The sequence below is a fragment of the Mya arenaria genome, chromosome 15 (genome assembly GCF_026914265.1).
Source record: "Mya arenaria isolate MELC-2E11 chromosome 15, ASM2691426v1".
Lineage (NCBI taxonomy): Eukaryota > Metazoa > Mollusca > Bivalvia > Myida > Myidae > Mya > Mya arenaria.
In genome coordinates this window covers 37,710,318-37,734,639 of record NC_069136.1, presented here as the reverse complement: position 1 = coordinate 37,734,639, position 24,322 = coordinate 37,710,318, and the positions used below count along the sequence as shown (strand labels likewise).

General features: G+C 35.7%; 1 protein-coding gene across 1 annotated transcript in view; it reads left to right on the top strand.

Moving 5' to 3' along the window:
• Positions 1 to 23,167, top strand: part of LOC128219345 (phosphatidylinositol 3,4,5-trisphosphate 5-phosphatase 2B-like) — a 48,888-nt gene extending 25,721 nt beyond the window's left edge. The window contains exons 3-12 of the mRNA XM_052927154.1: positions 6,036 to 6,209; positions 11,959 to 12,022; positions 14,143 to 14,290; positions 14,896 to 15,055; positions 17,128 to 17,268; positions 19,513 to 19,606; positions 20,297 to 20,374; positions 21,597 to 21,743; positions 22,316 to 22,445; positions 23,136 to 23,167. Of these exons, the coding sequence (XP_052783114.1) occupies positions 6,076 to 6,209; positions 11,959 to 12,022; positions 14,143 to 14,290; positions 14,896 to 15,055; positions 17,128 to 17,268; positions 19,513 to 19,606; positions 20,297 to 20,374; positions 21,597 to 21,743; positions 22,316 to 22,445; positions 23,136 to 23,167 (1,128 nt within the window). The 5' untranslated portion in view covers positions 6,036 to 6,075. The remainder of the gene's footprint in view (positions 1 to 6,035; positions 6,210 to 11,958; positions 12,023 to 14,142; positions 14,291 to 14,895; positions 15,056 to 17,127; positions 17,269 to 19,512; positions 19,607 to 20,296; positions 20,375 to 21,596; positions 21,744 to 22,315; positions 22,446 to 23,135) is intronic.
• Positions 23,168 to 24,322: the final 1,155 nt, after the last annotated feature.

Sequence of the window (24,322 nt, the reverse complement as noted above, 5' to 3'; positions counted from 1 at the left end):
TTTTTTTCCAAGTTTTTATAATGGTATACCTGCCTTTGTTTTGTGATGATTAAGAGATATCTTTGTGGCAATTTTCAAGGTTGCTCATAGGATTTGTTTGAACATAGTTTATCTATGTTGTATGGTCTGTTTCAAAAGATATTTAATGAGGGGTGTTCAAGAAGTTATCAGATTTAGTATGGTGTCAGATACCCCAGATAATAAATTGTCTGAGAAATAGAACACTTGGGTAATTAAGGGTGAGTTATGATTAATGATGTGATAATTTGTTAAGCATGATAAGCCTTTTGGATGTTTTAACTTTGACTTTCATGTCTTTTTGTCTCCAAGTCTGTCTGTGTGTATATATTGTCTGTGGTGTCACTCAGTATGCAGGACTGTGTGCCTGTCTGTTTGTCTGTTTGTGTGTTTTGTCTGTGTATCTGTCTGTGGTGTCACTCAGTATGCAGGACTGTGTGCCTGTCAGTTTGTCTGCCTGTGTGTATTGTCAGTGTATTTGTTATGGTGTCTGTCAGTATGCAGGACTGTGTCCCTGCATGTCAGTTTGTCTGTGTGTATATATTGTCTGTGGTGTCACTCAGTATGCAGGACTGTGTGCCTGTCTGTTGGTCTGTCTGTGTGTATTGTCTGTGTATCTGTCTGTGGTGTCACTCAGTATGCAGGACTGTGTGCCTGTCTGTGACTGAGTGTCTATATCTATGTCTGTCAATGTGTCAGACTGGTTGCAATGTCTGTTTCTGTTTACATATGTCTGTCTGTCTACCTGGCTGTCTGTTTAAGTGTTTATTTGTCCAAATTTGGCTGTTTGTCTTTGTGTCTTATTGTCTGTTGATATCTCTTTTTGTGTCTTTAAATATATTTAGAATATAACTTAGATTCTGAGCCAATGAAATTGCAGATAGGCAAACATTAAGTCCCCTGCGAAAAAGGTTCATGAAATTCCCCTAACCCTATTAAACCCGTACTACTAGACTTAATCATTAAGAATATTTCACCTTTTTGCGGGTGTTTAAAGGTCCGCCCACTGCAACTCATCCGATGACCACTCCCTGCATTAGCTTTTACGTTGTCAATGTATCAGCCAATGAGGTTGTATTCTTTAAGTCAGTTAGATGACATGAAGTAATTTCTTAATGGTTAAGAATGGCTCGTTCGCTACGCTCACTCCGCCCATTCTTATTCATTAAAAATTTACTTTGTGTCATCTAACTAATGATTACTTATTAATCTATATGTACATGTAGATGTGATATCTGGCTTAGAATTAGGTGAGGTAACTTAATTAGAAAACCAGGAAGTAAGTTAATGTATGTTTTAAGCTCATGACTTGACTTACAGTACGCTGGATCTATGAGGAGAAATAAATATTAATAATCAAATTATGATTAATATCCAAGGAAAATTATGTTTATATATCATCATCATCATAGCTTGTGTCTGGAACAGTTTAAGTCCAGAGAAATCTTCTCAGAAGTGAGTGGTCTTCAAGAGCAGACCATAACATTGGCATTTATAGTATTTATCTTTGCAGAGGTGAACTCTGGTTTAAATGGTTAAAAGGTGATGAAAAACATTTGGTGAATGATAATGCATAAAACACATGTATTTATTAGTTTCAAGTACAATTTTAAGGTATGAACGTTTTTCTCCATTCAAGGCCACTATTATAATAAGGACTTTTAATCTTTGTGGTTGCCATTAATAGTCTTCTGAAATATTGTCATACTTTTATTAGACAATTTCTCAGTTTTGGATCTTCTTAGGTAAGAACAAAAGTATACAATACTGAAAGTTAATGTATATTCTATATATTGATAATCGAAATTCGCTATTTTTCCAAGATTTTGCGCTCAAAATTTAACAATTACCTGAAAACTCAACTAAAATTTTTCAATTTTCACTCGCATTTTGGGAGTGTGCGAGTGCTAAAATCTAGCCCAGGTCATAATGGAGTGCCTGGATTAAGCTAATGAAATACCTGATTTCATGAAATGGAATATTTTGGGTTTTTACGTAATGGAATACCCTGTTTCACAATGTAATAGTATCATTCATCTTCTTTTAGCTGTTTACTTTCAAACCGTCAGAATTATAAATGATTAAAGACCACTTTTATTTCTACATGCAATCTGAGATTTAAAAAAACCTGTCTTGATTGAAGTTTCAAAGGCAATTGATGGATAGCTGTATCTTTTCGCCGTCAATTCATTAATGAATTATCTCCCTTTATCACGATTTAATCTTCCCCTGAAAGACAATAGTCCTGGTTTTCAGGGTTGTTTTACTAGATGATTCTGTTAGGTGCCAGACATTTCCATTATCACTTTAATAAATCAAACTATGGTTTTTGCTTTGGTTTTAATCGATGGAAACTCGGGGAACATTCAAACATGATTAGAGGTACGTATGCTCCAAATGTATAATATTCAAATCTTGCAAACCTAAGGATGCTCCATTAAAAGCTTATTTCAAATGGGCCCGTCCTTATAATTGTTGTCTGTTGCTGCATATTCACAAGCATCTTCAGTCTGAATTTGAGACTCGGGCTCAGAAAAGAGATTCATGAATGTTTCCAAATATCTATATGTATGCATGAACAGTTGTAGAACAGGAAATGGAGATTTGTTACATACAATAAAAACTTTTATGCCAAGACATTGGGACCTTGGGAGATACTTTGAGATTATAACGAAAAATCTATTTTACCGATATACAAAACATAAATAACTAAACCCAACACATTCGAAAAAAAGTTCACATGACCAGGGGCTATGATTACGAACAGTCTCAAGTCCAAGTCTAGACTCAGATTTAGATAAGCATTTTTATAAAGGATAAAAAGGCATATTTACTCCATTTTTTTACAAAATTTATGTTGATAATAGTAAAACTTTTAAGCAGTAATATATTTCAGCAAAGTTTACCATCAATGCTCTGGTAGAGAGAAAATTACAATGAAATGTTCAAGTTTCGCCATATTGAGTCTTGAGTGTAAACTAAGACTTGAAACTGTTTGTAATCACTGCCCCTGTACATCCAGATAACAGTGTTAAGACATAGTGAGTTTCGACTGTATCATTCTCTCTTTGAACCTGTAAAGTCATCGTTGCACTTCCATTAAAATTTTGCATTTTTGAGTCTGAGTCTCAGACTCAGACTCAAGCCATTGACAGGACATGAATATAGGCCCTGTACAGATAGCAGAGCAGAAGAGTGATACATGGATTGACCTAGTGTAAATCAAGTTTGATCTTTAATATTTAGTGTTAAGCAATTATGCAACTGTTTGCTATTATGAACTTAGCATTTGAAGGTTTTAGAGCATTAAATAATGGTGGCTTTTCCTTTGCCCCTAAAACCACCAATTCATTTCCAAATAAATTGCAACACTTATAGCCTGCACAGTCAATAAACTAAATAAAGCTGTATGCCACTGGCAGCAATACATAATTATGATAGTGGAACTAACTGCTGGGGGGACAGCCATAAAGAATCCATGCATTTCCACATCAACCGGCCAATTAAATTGAAGCTTTTCAATTTGTCTCTTTGTTGCAAAAAGGCATTACGATTGTGCTTTTATAAGCAGATTGACAAGTATGTCTTGCTTAGTTTATCTGCAAGGGTTAACATTAGTACTCAGCACTCCGAGTACCCAGTAGTCAGCACTCCATGTACCCAGTACTCAGCACTCCATGTACCCAGTACTCAGCATTCAAAGTACACAGTACTCAGCACTCTGAGTACCAAGTAATCAGCACTCTGAGTACCCTGAGTACTCAGCACTCCGAGTGCCCAGTACTCAGCACTCCGAGTATCCAGTACACAGCACTCTCAGTACCCAGTGTTCTACAAGTGTATACTATATTATGATCAGATTAGGTTTTGCAGTAGACATATAAGTATATATATTTGTAAAAAAAACTCTCAAATTAAGCACACAGAGTTTACAAAGTTAGTATTCTAATATATGAATTTTAGATTGTTCGGAGAATTGACTTTGTGAGAGAGTTTTTCAAGACATGCTTAGCCTGTCAAAATAATGTCATGCTCAGCTCTTTGATCCAGTATGCCTCCTCCAAAACTGGAGAGTTCTGATGATTTCTCAATAACAAGGCGATGATTGAATCTGCAGCAAAGAAATAACATGAAGATGGAAAAAGCACTTATCTGAGACTGAAGCACTAAATAAACCAGATCTGTCTGTTTTGTTGTAGATAAATGAAAAGATATTGTTTTACAAAAACATGGAAAGTGCATGAGATAGAATCGGCAAGGGAAAAATATACAAAAAAATCATACCCTCGCTGCACATTTCAGAAGAAAGAAAGAAAGTATATACAGGTAACTTCAAAGTGTGGTGTCATCGTCAGCAGCTGTTGCAACATACATTATGCAGCAACATACATCATGCAAAGAGTTTAAAACTTGTGGTCATTACTCAAAATTTATTCAGACAGTTGCCGGAAACTTAGTACACATGCTACTGTTGTGCAAAAATATCCATACCTCTTCAAGTCTTGCTATTTTAACTACTGTTTTCAAAACAATCCCAAATAATTACCCTTCTTCACATCAAAACTTTCAACAAGGCCTGCTAAATAAAATTCAAATTTTGAACAAGACAGGAAAACAGGAAAACCAGTGCAGCAACGGCTTTGTTGAGTGCTTGTGCTATATTTTTTTACTTGACAATGGTAATCATGCTCACTGGATTAATCGAGACAAAGAAATTAACATAATTTATTGCTGGATAATTGGGCCATTTTCATAATCGATAATCAAATTGAAATGGAAAACAATAATCGATCATCGAATCGAAAAATAATTGAATGTGTTTTTTCATAATTAACATTGGTCAAAATAACTCTTATATTCATTGCTTTAAATTTGATGTCTTGTATTATTCAAAATAGGTGTAACATTACACCATGGAGAAAATCAAATCTTTTTCTTCTTACATTTATAGCACAAATTTGAGTATATGATAAAATTACTAGGCAAATAATATCAATCACAGGTATTTTATTGTTTAATAATAAATTTTGATGATAATTGATTATTTATGTTCATAATTGATTGTCGCCGAATATGGGGTACCAATTGACCATAATTCAATTATATTAGATTATCATGGATTTTTATCAACTTTTTTTACAGAAAGCTTTTCGATATATACCTATACATACAGTCGAAACAGAAAATTTGTTTTGCCCACCTGAAATGCTAATTAACTAATCATACTTTGAGAAGTTATGGCGCCTGTTTTTGACATTAATAAGGTGGGAAAATTAAAAGTAAGAGATGAAACTGGTAATGGGAGTGTAAGTGTAAATAGGTGTTGATTTGTTACGATAATAAATGTATTTTATGACTGGATAAAAGTGGTAGAGGAAATTGTTTTCTTGAAATATCTGAAATAGGTTAAGGATCATTTCAGTGTCCATTAAAGAAATCTTTATAGGTAATAATTGGATGACATGAAATAAAATCTTAATGATTAACATGCAAAATCTGACGCAAGGAGTGTGTATTGGATAAGTGACAGTACGCAAACCTTTAAACACCATCTGAAATTTCTTAAATCCTTAATAATAAGCCTTGTACTTAAAATAGCTGACTATCTGCAATTTCATTATTATATAATAATAATAATAATAATAATAATAATAATAATAATAATAATGGTTCTCACTCATTTTCAAAGAATTCTTAGTTGAGACCTTATTAAAGGTCTTTTTCTTAACTTTCAGTGACATAACTTTATTATTTTATCTTTAGGTACACCAAAAGGCCACCCCCATCACGTGGGGGGAGGGTTCTCACACATTACAAAGATTTCTTAGTTTAGACCTCATCAAGGGGCTTTTCCTACTTTTAGTGACCTAACATAATATTCTATTTTTAGGTACACCAAAAGGCCACCTCAACATGATAGGGGGTCTCACACATGATCAGAGTATTCTTGATTTAGACCTTATTAAGGGCCTTTTAATTCCTACTTTCAGTGACATAACTTATTATTCTATTTTTAGGTACACCAAAAGGCCACCCCTACGTGAGGTTCACACAAGAATGTCGGGGGCGTTCTTCCATAAGGGCATCACACGTTTTCAAGCGGAGCTGTACCTTACCAACACCAAGGATAATGGGAGTTTCCTCGTGCGGGATTCAGAGTCTCTGGCTGGGGCCTATGTCCTCTGCTTACTGTAAGGATTTTTTTTAGTGCAGTATCTCTTTCTCAAAGACAAACACTATAGGTTGATGTTTTTTAATTTAAGTACATTTTAAAGCTGCACTCTCACAGATTGAACATTATGACAACTTATTTTATTTTTTGTCTTGGAATGAGCCAATATATGCCAAAATGCTTGGAAATCAGTGATATAAGACTGCTGACAAAAAAATCAGATCGCAGATTTTTACATTTAAGTTCCAAAATTGATGTTTTATGCATTTTTCTTGAACCTTTAGTAATGCTTTTAGCCATAAAACATTAATTTTAGAACAGAATATGAAATCTGCGATCTGAATCATCATCTCTTGTTAGCAGTCTTAAATCACTGGTTTGTAGATATTCACGCAAAATTTGGCTCATTCAAAGACGTAAAATAAAAAGTTGTCAAAACTGTAAATCTGTGAGAGTGCAGCTTTGATAAAATGATTTAGGTATGGATAACAAAATATTAACCTAAATAAATGAGTATTTTTAATTAATGATAAAATGTCCGTAACATTTTGTGTCCGGACTATAACTTGCTTATAAATGCATTGATGGATTACCATATTACTTGGTACAAATGTTGTCCTCATGTGAGACGATGTGCAGTGACCTTGACCCGGGTCCATACCTCAAAGGTCAAGGTCATACGAGACATTTAAAGGTCAGAGTGCAATTGCTCGTTTCTGCGCTATAACTTAATTATGCATTAATGATGCATTAATATTTAGGTAACTGATCAAACAACTTGTATTTCCTATATTCCCACTCTTGACCAGTGGTTGTGTACAATTTTGGTCAGATTCAACATACCACTCAGGTTGCGAGAAAAACAAAATATACTTTAAAACAATGGCAGAGGATATAGATGTCCTTTGGACTGCCTTGTCTTTTTTATCATATGCCTTAAATTGGAATTAAATTATAATTTAAAAAAAAAAATCGTGGTACATAATGTCATTTCAGAAATGACGTTGATATTGTGTCCTAGCTCTTATTGCCCACTGACATTTGATTTGGAATCAAAAGATGGCTTAAAATTCAAAACAGTAAAAAATATCAGATTAATCTCTATTAACCACCAGAAAGCATATAATAAATATCCTCAAATATATTCAAAAAATTCACATAAAATATTTAATTGACCATTTTATTATGGGCTCCAACCTTCAACCTCCCGCTCCTAGGCTGATACCCTAAGCAACTAAGGCCAGGGAGGCTGAATAGTGTATGTCGCAGGTTTTCCCAATTTTGAACTAAGTTTACTGTTACACGGTTACTTTTAATTGGCCATTTAATTGTGGGATCCAAGCTTTAACCTCCTGCTCCTAGGAGTATGTAACCCTTAGAAAAGTACCTAAGGCCAGCGGGAGGCTGGATAGTGTATGTTCCAGGTTTTCCCAATTTTAAGTTTAATGTTACACAGTTAAATGTAAATTACCATTTGGGCCCAGACCTTCGACCTCCTGCTCCTAGGCTGATACCCTAAGCATCAAAGGCCAGGGAGGTGGAATAGTGTATGTTGCGGGTTTTCCCAATTTTACACAAAGTTTACTGTTACATAGTATCATTAGATTGATCATTTAATTGTGGGCTCTTACCTTCGACCTCCCGCTCCTAAACTGATACCCTTAGCACCTTAGATAAGGGAGGCTGAAAAGTGTATGTCGCAGGTTTTCCCAATTTTAAGTTTACTGTACCACATACAGTTACATTTAATTGGCCATTGATATAATCTTTAATTGTTAAGGTCGAGAACTTCCGGATGTTATTAATGTTTAATCTGTGATTGTTACTCAGATATCAGCAGTATGGAATTAATGAAAGATATTTTTCTTAATAGTGTAAGAAAATATCATATTTCAGTAATTGGAACCATGGTTACCCTTTTGAGGAAAATTATTAACTTTGACATGAATTTCACTTAATATTCAAATAATATCATACACTTTTTTGCTTTGTCAGTTCGGATTTCGTGACAGGCTGAAACACAATGACTTTGCTTGTAAATCTTCCGCATGACTGTGACTGTAAACAATCTTATCTGTGATCGTACCAAAGACGAAGCTAAGATAAAGACGAAAACCGGTAGAGTCCCTGCACCCCCCCCCCCCCTATGACATCACACCCCAAGGGTGACTATTACTCTCTTCTCCTGAGTATGAAATATACCTGATCTGTGAATGTATCAAAACAGAGGATAAGATTGTTGTTGAAGAGGTAAAAAATGAATTTTTTATGCAGCTGATCGACTTTTCCCCCCTCCCCATCACCTAACCTCCCCCACCCCATAACTTAACCGCCCCCACCCAAACCAAATCCCTGCCTTCGCACTCTCTCCTTTCTTAACTGTGAAACATATCTTATCTGTGTATGTATCAAAGAGGAAGATTAGTTGTAGAGGAAAAAAAAGTGCAATTTGAGCTAAATGTACCCAACCATCACTCTCCAACCCCTCACCTCCCTTGCCCCAATTTCTCAAGTCCCTTATAACAGGTTCAAGCTTATCTCACTATTTTTGTTTTAGTATAACTTATGCAAAATTTCTCATTTAAAAAGTCCTGAGAATTTTAAGAAAATCAACTACATGATCAGGACAATAATATATTTTTTAATTGTAAAATAAACTGTAATTAGTTCATTTTGGTAAACGAAAAACATGTAAAGCTTAAAGTTTTATAATGAATAGGATCAAAACTGTAAAAGAAATATTCTTCTCAGATAATGTATGAAAGAGGAAGCTAAGTTGAAGAGGAAAAAAGTAACTCATTGAGTTTGCACCCCCTCCCCCCCCCCCCTCTCTTCTCTTAATCCAGGTGTTTTAACTATCACTGCCAGAGGTGATTAATGTTTTAATCGAGATGGAACAGTTTTTTAGATGAAAATTCTAACCAGCCATCATCCAATCTGATAATTAATAACCTCCAGATATATATTTTTTTCTGAATTATATTCATAATAGTTGAACTTTCACTGCCAAAGGTGATAATCATAAAAAATAGAAATTGCCATCCTCTGTTCCTCTCTCATTATACTTTTGGTTTTCCAAATGTAATCAGCGATGTTATGAAACAGCGTTTATAAAAAGTAGAAAAAAGTATGGTTATTAAAGCCTTTGTAACTGGGTGATTTTATAGTGCAAAACTTGTGAAATTAAGCCATTCTCTAACATGCCTCTCACATGTCGATGGCTTTCTAAACAATTGAACCAGGCTCAGAGTAAAAAAATGGCGACTCTGATCTGAGAGTTGCTATTTTATCATTAAGCATTTGCCAGAAGTTATTCAGAGTTGCCCCGGTGGAAAAAAACTGTATGCAACAATTTGGCTGGCCATTATTTGGATTATATCATTTGTTTTAATGTTGGTATACTTGTGTAGTGTAAAAAGACGCTGTTGCATTTGTTCAAAAGCTGAGTCTTAAGGTGGTGAACTTAGATATGGGTCCTTATTTTAAAGTGGCACTCTCACAAATTTACCGTGTTTACAACCTTTTTATTTTTTGTCGGGGAATGAGCAATTTTTTTATCTGCAAATCAGTGATAAAAGACTGCTGATAAAAGATCATTTTCGTTCCAAACGTTACTAACGGTTTAAGAAAAATGCATAAGTCATCATCTTTTGAACTTCAATCTGCGATCTAATTTTTTGTCAGTTAAAGTCTTAAATGACTGGTTTATATGCATTTTCGAACAAATTGGGTCAGTCCACTACAAAAAAAAAAAAAGTTGTCATAACGCTCAATCTGTGAGAGTGCAGCTTTAAAGAACCGGGGGGGGGGGGGGGGGGGTAGCTCTAACTAGGGTCCCATTCTGTAGACGTGCACTATGCTCCACAACCTATCAAGTCTTACACTCTCATTTGTCGGAAGCCCATGATATACTGGCCAAATAAATTAACTACCTTACGTACCCGTAACCTCTAGTAGCAAATGAAGTCCTTCCTCAATTGCGTTTCTCAAAGAACTTCTTAAAACAACATTAATTAATGTCATACCTATACATACACACCTAAGAAAATATATTCAGTAAATTGGCAAAAATTAGAGTTACACAAAACACCTGTTTTAATAAAAAAACACACTCTGTTTAGCATGTTTTTGCAGAGAAAAATGTAATTAATTGTGTCTGCCATGCTAAGCATGTTGATATCAAAGAGCTGGGTGGCTCATACGCAATAGGATAGTGTTTTTATTTGTATGAGGTAGATTTTATAGCTCATACTTAATTTTCATTCATGAGATAATTTTGTCACAGGTGCTATACTTCTGAGTTAACCATTCACTTCTCAATTTACCCACCACTACTGAGCTATCTCTCCAAATTGAAAACAGAGATTATGCTCCACTACTGAGCTAACCCTCTTTTACTGAGTTATTCCTCTTATACTGAGCACAAAACAGAGCTTACCCTCCACTACCGAGCAAACCCTCTCCAACCTAGCTAACCCTCTTTTACTGAGCTCATTCTGCTACTCCTGAGCCAACACTCTTCTACTGAGCTAACCCTCTTCTACTGAGCTAACACTCTTCTACTAACACTCTTCTACTGAGCTAACACTCTTCTACTGAGCTAACACTCTTTTACTGAGCTAACCTTCTACTACTGAGTGAACCCTCTTCTAAAGAGCTAACCCTTTACTACTGAGCTAACCCTCTTCTACTGAGCTAACCCTCTTCTAAAGAGCTAACCCTCTACCACTGAGCTAACCCTCTTCTACTGAGCTAACCCTCTTCTAAAGAGCTAACCATCTGCTACTGAGCTAACCCTCTTCTAAAGAGCTAACCCTCTACTACTGAGCTAACCCTTTTCTACTGAGTGAACACTCTACTACTTAGCTAACCCTTTTCTACTGAGCTAACACTCTACTACTGAGCTAACCCTTTTCTACTGAGCTAACACTCTTCTACTGAGCTTACCCTCTACTACTTACCTAACACTCTACTACTGAGCTAACACTCTACTACTGAGCTAACCCTCTTCTACTGAGCTAACTCTCTACTATTGTGCTAACACTCTACAAATGAGTTAGACCTATACTACTAAGCTTACACTCTACTACTGAGCTAACACTCTTGAGCTAACCCTCTACTACTGAGCTAACACTCTACTACCGAGGTAACACTCTACTACTGAGCTAACACTCTACTACTGAGCTAACCCTCTTCTACTGTGCTAACCCTCTTCTACTGAGTTGACCCTCTTCTACTGTGCTTAACTGCTATGTTTGGGCGAAGCCTCTACTCCTGAGCTTATCCTCAGCCACTGAGCTAACTTGCAGTAAGATAACTCTGATAATGCTGATCAGACTCTGTGAAAATTATTGTTTATAATAAGTGACTTCCTCATAATGAAATTATATCATGATATATTTTTCTATATAATTCATATTATAACATTTGATGTGAAGTCATAGAGGGCATATTGTATCAGGTGAAGAACAAAAGTATTATAAAGTTTACCAAAAATGTTAAAAATGTGTTTAATGCAGGTTGTTTAAGATTCAACTACCATAATTATATAAAGTCATATTTTTATATTTTATAATCTTATGATTATCTTTAGTACAAAACAAAGAAATATTTAATTATTGACAGCATTCAACTCTCAGAAGGCAGAAGGGTGCATATGATCGACTCCAGTACGGCAGAACAGTAATACCAAAAGGACAGGGTGCAGCACCTTTCTCTGACTCCTAAGCTAGAACCCTATGAATTGTGTATTGTTTTTGTATTTGCAGGCTAAACTCTGAGGTTCACCAGTACAGAATTCTGCCAGGACCAGATGGGAAACTGCATGTTCAGGTTGGAATATTGGTTCAACATATTTAAAAAAAATATATAACTGCTCTGCATTTGTGATCATTTCATTTTGAATAGCTTATTGTCTAATTTTGAGTCAAATATCTTTTAAATTTTTGAGGCAGTATTGGTGCTATATGAATATTATGATGCAAAATTGATGTTATTTCACTGTTGTGATGCAGTACTGGTGCTATTTCACTGTTGTGATGCAGTATTATTGCTATTTCACTGTTGTGATGCAAACCTTGTGCTATTTCACTGTTGTGATGCAGTACTGGTGTTATTTCACTGTTGTTATGCAGTACTGGTGCTATTTCACTGTTGTGATGCAGTACTGGTGCTATTTCACTGTTGTGATGCAGTACTGGTGCTATTTCACTGTTGTTATGCAGTACTGGTGCTATTTCACTGTTGTGATGCAGTACTTGTGCTTTTTCACTGTTGTGATGCAGCACTGGTGCTATTTCACTGTTGTTATGCACTGTTGTTATGCGGTACTGGTGCTATTTCTCTGGTGTTATGCGGTACTGGTGCTATTCACTGTTGTGATGCAGTACTGGTGCTATTTCACTGGTGTTGTGCAGTACTGGTGCTATTTCACTGGTGTTATGCAGTACTTGTGCTATTTCACTGTTGTGATGCAGTACTTGTGCTATTTCACTGTTGTGATGCAGTACTGGTGCTATTTCACTGTTGTGATGCAGTACTGGTGCTATTTCACTGTTGTGATGCAGTACTGGTGCTATTTCACTGTTTTGATGCAGTACTGGTGCTATTTCACTGTTGTGATGCAGTACTGGTGCTATTTCACTGTTGTGATGCAGTACTGGTGCTATTTCACTGTTGTGATGCAGTACTGGTGCTATTTCACTGTTGTGATGCAGTACTGGTGCTATTCACTGTTGTGATGCAGTACTGGTGCTATTTCACTGTTGTGATGCAGTACTGGTGCTATTCCACTGTTGTGATGCAGTACTGGTGCTATTCCACTGTTGTGATGCAGTACTGGTGCTATTCCACTGTTGTGATGCAGTACTGGTGCTATTCCACTGTTGTGATGCAGTACTGGTGCTATTCCACTGTTGTGATGCAGTACTGGTGCTTTTCCACTGTTGTGATGCAGTACTGGTGCTATTTCACTGTTGTGATGCAGTACTTGTGCTATTTCACTGTTGTGATGCAGTACTGATGCTATTTCACTGTTGTGATGCAGTACTGGTGCTATTCCACTGTTGTGATGCAGTACTGGTGCTATACCACTGTTATGATGCAGTACTGGTGCTATTTCACTGTTGTGATGCAGTACTGGTGCTATTTCACTGTTGTTATGCAGTACTGATGCTATTTCACTGTTGTGATGCAGTACTGGTGCTATTTCACTGTTGTGATGCAGTACTGGTGCTATTTCACTGTTGTGATGCAGTACTGGTGCTATTTCACTGTTGTGATGCAGTACTGGTGCTATTTCACTGTTGTGATGCAGTACTGGTGCTATTTCACTGTTGTGATGCAGTACTGATGCTATTTCACTGTTGTGATGCAGTACTGGTGCTATTCCACTGTTGGGATGCAGTACTGGTGCTATTCCACTGTTGGGATGCAGTACTGGTGCTATTCCACTGTTGGGATGCAGTACTGGTGCTATTTCACTGTTGTGATGCAGTACTGGTGCTATTTCACTGTTGTGATGCAGTACTGGTGCTATTTCACTGTTGTGATGCAGTACTGGTGCTATTTCACTGTTGTGATGCAGTACTGGTGCTTTTTCACTGTTGTGGTGCAGTATGGGTGCTTTTTCACTGTTGTTATGCAGTATGGGTGCTTTTTCACTGTTGTGATACAGTATGGGTGCTTTTTCACTGTTGTGATACAGTATAGGTGCTTTTTCACTGTTGTGGTACATTATAGGTGCTTTTTCACTGTTGTGATACAGTATAGGTGCTTTTTCACTGTTGTGATACAGTATGGGTGCTTTTTCACTGTTGTCATTGATGCCAGGAAATGTATTGCAAAGACTGATCTTTAAGCTCAACTTGAAATATTCTTACTCGTTTTACATTTATTTGATAAAAATCCAGTGTCCTGTTTCTTTAATGTTGTCATTTTAATCTCTTTTGCAGTCTGAGTCTGGCACAATACAGCGCGGCTACAATGATCTCACAGAGCTGATTGCTGACTACATCAAGAAGAAGGAAAACAATGGCCTGGCATGTGGCCTCGTGCACCCTGTAGCTCCGGAGGGATCTAATGATGATGGAGAACTCACAGGTCAGTGCTAACCTCATTTGGTGTAAGTATCGTGTTAGTAGCCAGATAAGAGTAAGGGTACTGTAGGATAGTACTAGTAGCCAGATTTAATCATCATCTGCAACCACAGTACTTTCCTCCATTACACTTCAAATAAACCCTGGGACAGTGGACTTACAAAATCTCGTTTAATGAATATGCATGAAGCAGGAGAGACAAATCGCATGTAACATTCAAATATTTTTCATTAACATCACAGTGCTAGTAGTCACTGTGGCTGTGAGGTCTCGACTACTGCCAAATATTATTGTACTGAGAAGGCGGACCCGGTTCCACTCCGGCAATAGCCATAATATTTTTCAACTGCAAAGCATCTGGTACTTTGAGGAACCAATGAAACTGCCTCATTAATTATTCATGATTACAAAATTTCCTAGCCAAATTTCCCACAGTACACATCGAAGAATAGCGTAGTGTGTATCGGGGGTATCTGACGATTGATTTATTGAAAGTCTAGTGTTAGGAGCCAGATTAGTGTATCTATTCAGAGGTTGTGTAAAAATACTGTCTTCATCAAGAAGAACAACAGTCTGAAGTGAGCACTTAAAATGGTTCTCTCTGTCTAGATGATGATGATGACGATGATGATGAGGAAGACGATGACGACGATTTTGAGCATCCTCCACCGGTACAGAGTCCACCTGCTACACCTACGGACAAGAAGAAAAACAATGAGGCAGAAAAAATAGACTTGCAGAGAAACTTCAATAAGCTTGACTTGACTAGGTAACAAATGTATATGTGAAATGAAATTCCCCCATTTGCATGATATTTCACAGGTAAAGGGCTGTGAAAGCTTTCCCTGGAATTAAAGCGAGAGCACTGGACTCTTATTCACTAATATCCTAGTCTAAGTTTGAGACTCAGGCACAGAAAATATTAATTTTGTTGTTAAAACTCTGTTACAGGAGTAAATATGGTTAAAAATGCTTTATTGGTTATAAATAATCTGTTCTTGAATCAGGCACACATCTTTGGTCAAAATTAGTCAAAGCATAGATATTTAGGAACATTTAAGAACTCAGTTTTCTGAGCCTTAGTCTCAAACTCAGACTCAAGATGTTTGTGAATATAGGCCGTTGGGCTGTATTCAATATAATTATTATCCTTGTCCTAAGACACACCTCACAGATTGCATTCAGTACATTTTTTCAAGTTGACAGTCCTAATCTTAACATTAAGTGAAATCTATGTTAGTAATCGAATACAGCCCCTGGGCCCAAAGCAACTTAAGTGGAAAATTTCTTGACTTATTTCTTGAGTATAAACAGATTAAGTTGACCTCCATATACATATTTTTCTGCATGTTTTTTCATTTTACATATAAAAGCTGATTCAATTAAGGTGGACATTTATTTATAGGTTTTCAATAAATATTTTACAGATTTCAAAAAGTTCTTATAATATCAAAAGTATGGGAAAATACAGGAACAAGAGTTTTGTAATGATTCTTAGGCCACTACTTTTATATAAATTGGTTTACAAAACCGGCAGGTCTAGTTTTCCGAAAAGTACAAAAAAAATAAAAAATGAATTTCACTTTTTTTTTTCAAGATTATTTTCCCGACCGTATTGATTTTGGTGCAAAACGAAAGAAAAACGAACAGATAAGAGTACGAATGCAGTAGATCTCGACTGGTTTGTTGTTCCGTAGCCGTATTCGCCGATTTATAATAATAACATGTGAGCCAGTCAAATGTTATGGCAGCGCCGTTGACAATGGCGAAATTGACGATAGCAGTCATTCTTTGTATGAAATAATTAAGTTAAATATGCAGGAGTTGTTAAAATAACAATAGCAAAATACATTGGCAAATTTAACAGCCGACACAAACAATAACTGTCACGTGATTGTTGTTACTATCATTGGTACATTAAGTTAAGTCACATGCTAGATTTATTATTTTGCTATGTGATTTTTATGTACTGATGTGGTAATTTGCTGCAAGATTTGAATTTGAAATGGATTTGCTGAACATCGCATGGTAAATATCCCGGTCCGAAAATATCCAGACTTAGCATGGATTGGGTTACACACAACTAGGACCCCGCATGGTAAAGGTTATTAAAACTCAAATCTAGGTCTAGTTTGGTTTTTAGTTTTTCAGGAATTGTTTGCACAATATAAAAGCACAATTTTTTATGTCTTCATACAATATTACTTCCTTATTTACAAAATTGGAAATTATTTCACTTTATTGACATTTTCCAATATTGAAATAACTGAAACAATGCTTAGAAAATGTAATGTATTGTCTTAATACAGTGCAATTCTTGTGTATTTTAAAGCGTAAAATTTGCCTTCCCTTTTTTCCAATTTAATATTGGTCAGTTTTTAAGTGTTCTGCATTCACTTTTGCTTTAGCATAACGCTTAAGCTTAAAGCTAAACAAATGTCCTGCATCTTTGATAAAAAGTGTAGTTTATACATGTAAACATGTTTTATAGTCAATTTCATTGATGCTTTATATGCACAGTATGTAAGATTTAAACTGTGTGTTTAATTAGAACTTTGAAACTTTGAGTGTATTAAAACATGCATTGATAGCAGTTTGAAAATTTAAAATGTCAAGTAAATGATATAAATTTTCAATGTTTTTATGTTGTTCTCTGATTTTCACCCTTTAAGAGTATGTTTTGTGACTTTTTTCCTTTTTTTTTTTTTTTTTTTTTCGACCACCCGGTGGACATTTTTTCCAAAAATTCTTGTAAACCAAAAAATAAAAAAGGAGTGGCCTTAGTATTTAAATTTTAATATGTATGGTATAATTTAATGGTGAAAATCCTTGTTACTGCAGGTGTGACAGTGTGTTCAAGAAGGCGCTAAAGGATTATGTGGACATTGGCAGCCAGAAGGACTCTACGGCCCTCAACGCTGGTGATTCAGAACTACAAGAGTTTGAAAAACTGCTTGACTCAACCGCTAGTGGGCTTAGAAGGTTAGTTTTACTCTATAATATTAGATTTAAAGACAAAACCTTTCAATGTCCATATCTGGTTAATTACAGTTGACTATGAAAATCAGATAATTCCAATCATAATGAGACTATTGATTAGGCCTTAAAAATTTTTAAAAGTTTGTGTCTGGTCTCCATGCGCAGCCGACACTATTTATTTTCCATGTATTTTTTTAATTGCCCACCCCCCACCCCCAAAAGCAGTATCTGAAATTTTTCGTCCAAAATAATGACTACTTTGCTGATTTCACAACTAGATTTAATTCAGCACCAAACGGTACATTAGTTCTTTGTTCCAAATGACAATGAAAAATGGCCTTTGACAGTAATTTTATATGACTTATAAAAAAAGTAAAAAAAACCTTAACTACCAACTTAGATCTTTTTGGGCATGTGACCAGATAAAAAATGGATGTTTTGAGCACATGCCAACATCATGCTGCCCCTTTGACTGCCATAAATGGGACATGCTGCCATTTCATCTTCCCATGTTATATTGTCATGTGACAGCTTATCATGTATTTGTGTTATGGGCAGATGACCTGTGTTTTCATAATCAGTCATCTCCTATCCAATAATTGGGTAGCGTTACAGCCAATAAGTGAAACATGGCCAGTAGGCGGAGCTATTGAGCATCAGCCATAAAGAATGTACATATAAAACACACTCATTAAATGATGAAAGTTAATGAAATGCGACAGATGGTGAAAAAGGTATAAGCCTATGAAAATAATTGTCAATTGTATCGTACAATCCAGGCACCGCATTTTAAACATTGTTGCTTTGAAGCGGACGGTTATTGCAGATTTATAAACATTGGCAAGGTGGCACTGATTCATTCAAATGCATCACTTATTAAAAAATGTTTTGATAGTTTATTTGTGAAATGTTCATGATGACATTTCCTGTGTAGTCAACACAAATAGTTGAATGCTTTATATAGCTTTAAATAGCATTTACCTATCATGCCTATGATCATGTCAGAAAATGGAAGATTTGGCAAGACTATTTTTGGACTTTTTTTCTTAATATTCTTTTTTGAATTAGTGATTTTTCAGCAAGGGCAGTGATTTTAAATGTCATTTGGTTCTAAAATTTCAGCACATAAAACATGAATTAACCAAAGACAATTAAATAACAGCTAGGCTAAATGTAACATTCGTACCCATTCCCAATCATCCCAAACTAAGATTCGCCCTCTGCATATTTGTTTTTGTGTATTTATGCCATTATGATTGATTCAAACTGTCTTGTTTTTTCTGCATTTTAGATGCTTTTTAGGAGAACAATGTGACATTGCACAAAAGGAGACTCCAGACAAGTACACTTACACTACCCCCCCCCCCCCCCCAAAAAAAAAACTTTTTAATTTTGATATTTAGACACAATTCTGAATTTGAAAAAAGCAACAACATTTTGTTAAAGCTGGGATAAGAAGGAAAATGCATTAATTTGGGTATGAAAACCAAACATCTCTAGGGGGAGCCCCCCCCCCCCCCCCCCCCCAAACCGCCATTGTTGGAGGGGTGGCCCCCTCCTACACCAACCCACATTTGCTGCTACCTACACGGCTTACGTAGCTTGCCCTTTTCAAAACTCTACCCTGCCCTTTTCAAATCCTGGCTGAAGCACTGCATAGAGGATATTATGGTAGGGCGCTATTCTGACGTCCTGTTTCATATAGAGCTCTGTGTATAATTACATATCGGTTGAACAAGACGTAATATGTCAGCAAAATGTCCTATTGTATTATTACTACATGTATATTGCTATACCATAGAACTTCTTGGATTGGTTCCATTTTGTACCACACAGTTTTTAATTTTAACCAATTGAACTAAACTAGGTTTTAGTAATTTTCCTTGGAAATTCAAATCCACATAAATAAAGTCAAAAATCAAGCTCATTTTCACGTTACATAATTTAAATACCACTCAATTTTTTAATTATTTCAGAACGGTTTCTTTAGGAAATACAGTCCATTCCTCAATAAAATCTGTTTTTTATTTATTTTATAAACATCATTATAAGACTTATATTAACATCAGTGTGCAAAAAGCAACAATCAACACACAGCTCTAAGCATGATGGGGTTCAGTCAACAACAGTAGCATGATATGATATCGATATTTGAAGACAGAATGCCGTATATTTAATTGTTGGATATGGAAAAAGAAATTATCTGCATATAATGCCAAAAATTAAATATTGTCTTTAATCCTACAGGGAGCTGGACACATACATGCGGAATATAGAGGTTCTCCATGAGCTGTTGAAAGTTGAAAACCGAAAAAACTCAACACTTGACCACAGGCACAGGGTAGGCATTCCATAAAAAAAGAAAAGAGAAGTATTATATGGAGACTCTATGTGTGTAGCAATTTGGTTTCAGTCTGATTAAATCCGTAAGCTTTGCAGGTATGTTTATTTTAAAATAAAATAAAATAAATGCAGTAAGACATATAATACTGATTGTTAATAAACTTAGCATTTAAAGGTGTTGAAGCATTGAATGATTGGCGCTTTTGCTCTGCTCAAAACCATGAAGCAAATTTCAAACCAAGTGCAACATCTATGGCCTGTAAATCTATTTCACACATCAAAGAAAAATAATCGACTGCCATCAGTAATTTGGTGTATTCTTTAATATATCACATGGAACTAACTCCTGAAGAGACAAGCTAATACCCCCGCAAAGTTTCCAAACATGTACAGTTTGCATTGATTTCAATTCAACCGACCAATCTAATCGTGACGATCCAGAGCCACCATTGAAGCATTACAAATATACTGATTCTTTGTTGCAGAATGGCATTACGTTCGTAATTTATTTCACTAATTGATGAGCGCGCTTTGCTTAGTTAATTTGCAACCAGTAGTTGCAACTATATAATTTTACCTGTTTTCACTAGTCATAAGGTTCTTGGGTTTTGTCACTTATATAATTTATCTAAAAACAAAATAAGTTTATTGATTTATAAGAACAGCATTTGTCTATGTGTATTTCCAGCCATGTGGCCCAGGGCTCCCTAATCTGCTGGAACAGATGTCCCGTGTACGCAGCAAGATACTCAGTCTTCAGACAGAGGTGAATATATCAAATTTGTAATAATTGTACAGAACATCTGGGTGTGAAATTGACATCATGTCTCATGTTTTGTCTGGTTAATTGAACTAGATGCTCAGTCTTCAGACAGAGGCAAATACAGTAAACCTGTGATCGCTCCATGACGCCGGGGTCTGAGCTGAAACCTCGAGGGAACCGATGTTTCGAACGACCCGAGTTTCTATTTTCCAGTCTGTTAAGTGTATTTTAATTTTGAAGTCGTCAAACTGACTGTTTATTACGACACCTATCATGTTGTGGAAATCGCTCATATGTTCAAAGGCTGTCGGAAATCGCTCATATGTTCAAAGGCTGTCGTATGCTGAATGTAACAGAAAAAAACATTTATAAATGAATAAATAGTTATGTTTATATTTACAAAAAGCACATCTTCTAAACAAGCAACATTTAAATATGACAGTACATATTATGGCATAAGTCAGATTTAAGTTTCGCAAAATCAAGGATTGATGATTGGCGTATCTTGCCTGTCTCGCAAAACTGTTCAAAATCATAATTATCTTCTCAAATGCCCTTATCAACTATCATCGGTCATACGTAAACGGTGATTAATGGTTTTTCACACCTTATCAAATTTTCTTTTAACTGTCATTTCAAAAACTTGCGAAAACACCTTGTTTGTTTATTTTGGAACACGCATTCAGAATAAGTGTGAAATTATAATCTCGAGGGAGCCATAAGGTTTTGTGCATGATTTGTGTATTTGGGACTGGCTATAGTGCTCGACTCCTCGACTTTATATGAAAATAGAAGGAAACATGTTCGGGACCAAGCTCCGACCTGGAGGGACTGCCGGTTGACGAACGACCGCCTGTTCGAATGACCCAATTTTACTGTATAACAAATTTGTACCAATGGTACAGATCATCCGGGTGTGAGATTGACATCGTGTCACCCATTTTGTTCCAGTAATTGAACCTTCAATAAAAACATTACTTTGACCTACATATATAACGTCATAGACATGCTGTCAAAACACCCTGAAATAAACTGTTAAACCAATGAAGAGATTTACATGTTAATGTTGGATTAACAAATGTGAAAAAACGTTTGATGTGTTTTCCATCAGGCTCAGTAAAATAATAGATTTGATATTTCTTCCCTCAATCTCAGTGAAATAATACTTTTGATATTTCTTCCCTCAATCTCAGTGAAATAATAGTTTTCATATTTCTTCCCTCAGGCTCAGGAGACAATCCAGCTAGCCAGCATTCCGTCTGACTACGAATATCTGGATTACACGGACCCGATGTATGCGGGTAACGGACTTACGAGCGGGCCATTCCTAATGTCGAAGTACCGGCCATACATTCCACAGAGCAAGTTCGAGGTATATAATTTATAACTTACGGGATATAACTTAATTTATAGCAGGCCAATGTGAAGACATGCTCTGTGATTGCATTTAGGGGTTTGGAGGGTCATTGTTAAAAAGGTTGGTGGGGACAAGGTCAAAATCATTATTGCTTGAAATGGAAAATTAGTGTCTGCTCCATAGTTTGAGTACGGAGTGATGTATTGGGATGGAACTTGGTGTATTATAGCAAGCTGATGTCGAGTCATACCTTGGGACAGCTTTCTCGGTTAATTGGGTCAATGCCAAGGTTAATGTTATTGAAAATAGGAAAACAGTCATGGCTCAGTAACTTCAGTTATAAATAAATCACCAATGAGCACAAACGTCCCAAATGCACATCAAGTTAAAAACTTTGTGTTGTTGCATTGTAGCATTTCTAGGAAATATAGTTTTATTGGAATATACATCAACTTTTAACCTTTATCAACAGCAAAACTAGTATTGCTACAGTTTCATTACATACTACCTCAGAACAGTTTATGACACATACAAATCATTCCATGGCCATGTGTGAAAATAACAACTTGCATCATATAATCTTTCAGGTGAAGAAATTAAAAAGCAACCGGCCAACAAAGCTAACCTTGACTGTCGACCTTCAGAACGGGAAATACTCAGTGCTCAAGCAGACGGGAAAGGAGTCTCTATCACATAACACAATATCTCATGACAGAAGTAAGTTTGGCCAGAAAATAAATGTTTTCATTCGTTTATGCTTGTTCAAAGGACAGGATGTCTAATAGATTCACATGTGGCATAGAGCGAGTGAGCTGCCATGTACAATGTAGGTGTCTGGTATATTGTCCAATCAATAACTTAAGAACTATTTGTCATCACCAACTTTGGTAAGAATGTGTATGGACATAATATCTTGGACAAGTTAGATAACCAGCCATATTGCTTGAGTCATTTAAGAGTTATCGCCCTTTAACTATAAAAATTATGTAAAATCAGTATCAATGACTTTAGAAGCCTTTGTCCAATCATTCCCAATTGGTGAGAATGTGCATGGACATCGTATATTGAACAAGTCTGTTAACCAGTCATATCATGTAAGTCATTGGAGAGTTATTGCCCTTTAATTATAGAAATAGCTAAAATGGATCTCCTCCAATCAATGACTTTAGAAGCCTTTGTCCAATCATCACCAAAATTGGTCAGAATAAGTATGGACAGAATATCTCTGCCAGGTTAAATAACCAGCCATGTCGCCTCAGGCACTCCAGAGTTATGACCATTGAATTGGCATAAAATGTATTATTATTGTCCGCATTTTAAATTTGGCTAATGTATAACCAGTTATCACCAAACTTGATGTCCTAAACATAGTACAGACTTATTGTGTAACTCTATATTGTTATTAAGTACCAGAACAAGAAATACTCTGTGGCCGGTAAAACTGGAAATCAATCACTCTCTCATCATAATATCAGATAAGTAGATCCAAATATTTGACCATGCTGGAAAATCCTTCTCTTGGCTGTGGGCAAAGATAAAAAGAGTACCTGCACGTAAAAAGTATTAGCATCCCAACCGGAGTGTAGGGTGTTTTGCGGAAACTTGGTAAACCCTACACTCGGGTTGGGATGAACCTATCTTTCACTCACGGCCATGGAAGATAGTCTGGCTTGACAGTTAAATGTAGGGAAGGAATTGTTCTCTGAATAACTTGCAGCCAATTAAAAAAAAAATTATGGGAAAGTTGTTGGTTTGGATAAAGTTAAGCCAAAATATTTTTGATTGTTCAATACTTCTTCAAAAGTTACTTTTACCACACAAACTTGTCAAAAAGACAAAACGTGGATAAATTGTAAAGATGGAGTTGGCCCGAGTTATTAGCAGTTTCTTTGATTAGTTTATTTCAAATCAATTGTTCATTTTACCATAAAAGTAATTATGTTTTGTGAATAGATTTAAGTGCATTTCTTTATAATACTTAATAATCACTTTGAAAACACATGGACAAAAAACACAGACAATAAATAATAAAAAAAATAAGTGAGTAGTTTTCAGTACATACAGATCTAGACTATGGTTTTATGAAAAATGATAAATATCTTTATCTGAAGTCACAAGACTTCCTTATGACTAATAATTATCAGTATTTCTTTATCTTTTTATCTCTGAATTTTAAATTTAAATCTTCCCTGTGGACATGACTGATTGAAATTTTGATGCCGATGTACACAATTTGAAATATAAAAAATCTGCATGAGTTATAGATTTTGCCCCGTTTTTTTTGCTGTAAATAATTTAAAACCATTTTCTTAATAGAAATTTTATATTAAAAAAAAGTTTAAACCCTTCAGTTCAGTTGAAAAGCCTTAAACAATCCGCAAAATGAAAAGGGAAAACGCAACTTTCCCTTTTCAGCATGGTAACATTTGTATTCAACAGAAACCCTTTGTAATGTCCTCAAAGCATTTCTGTAGGATTAGAAATATCTTTGGAAATATTACTAAACACTTCATAGTATAGTATTGAAGAGGTATAGTGTGGTTTTCAACATTTCTGGTAATATTCCCAAAAGTATCCATAGTATGCCAGGTTTT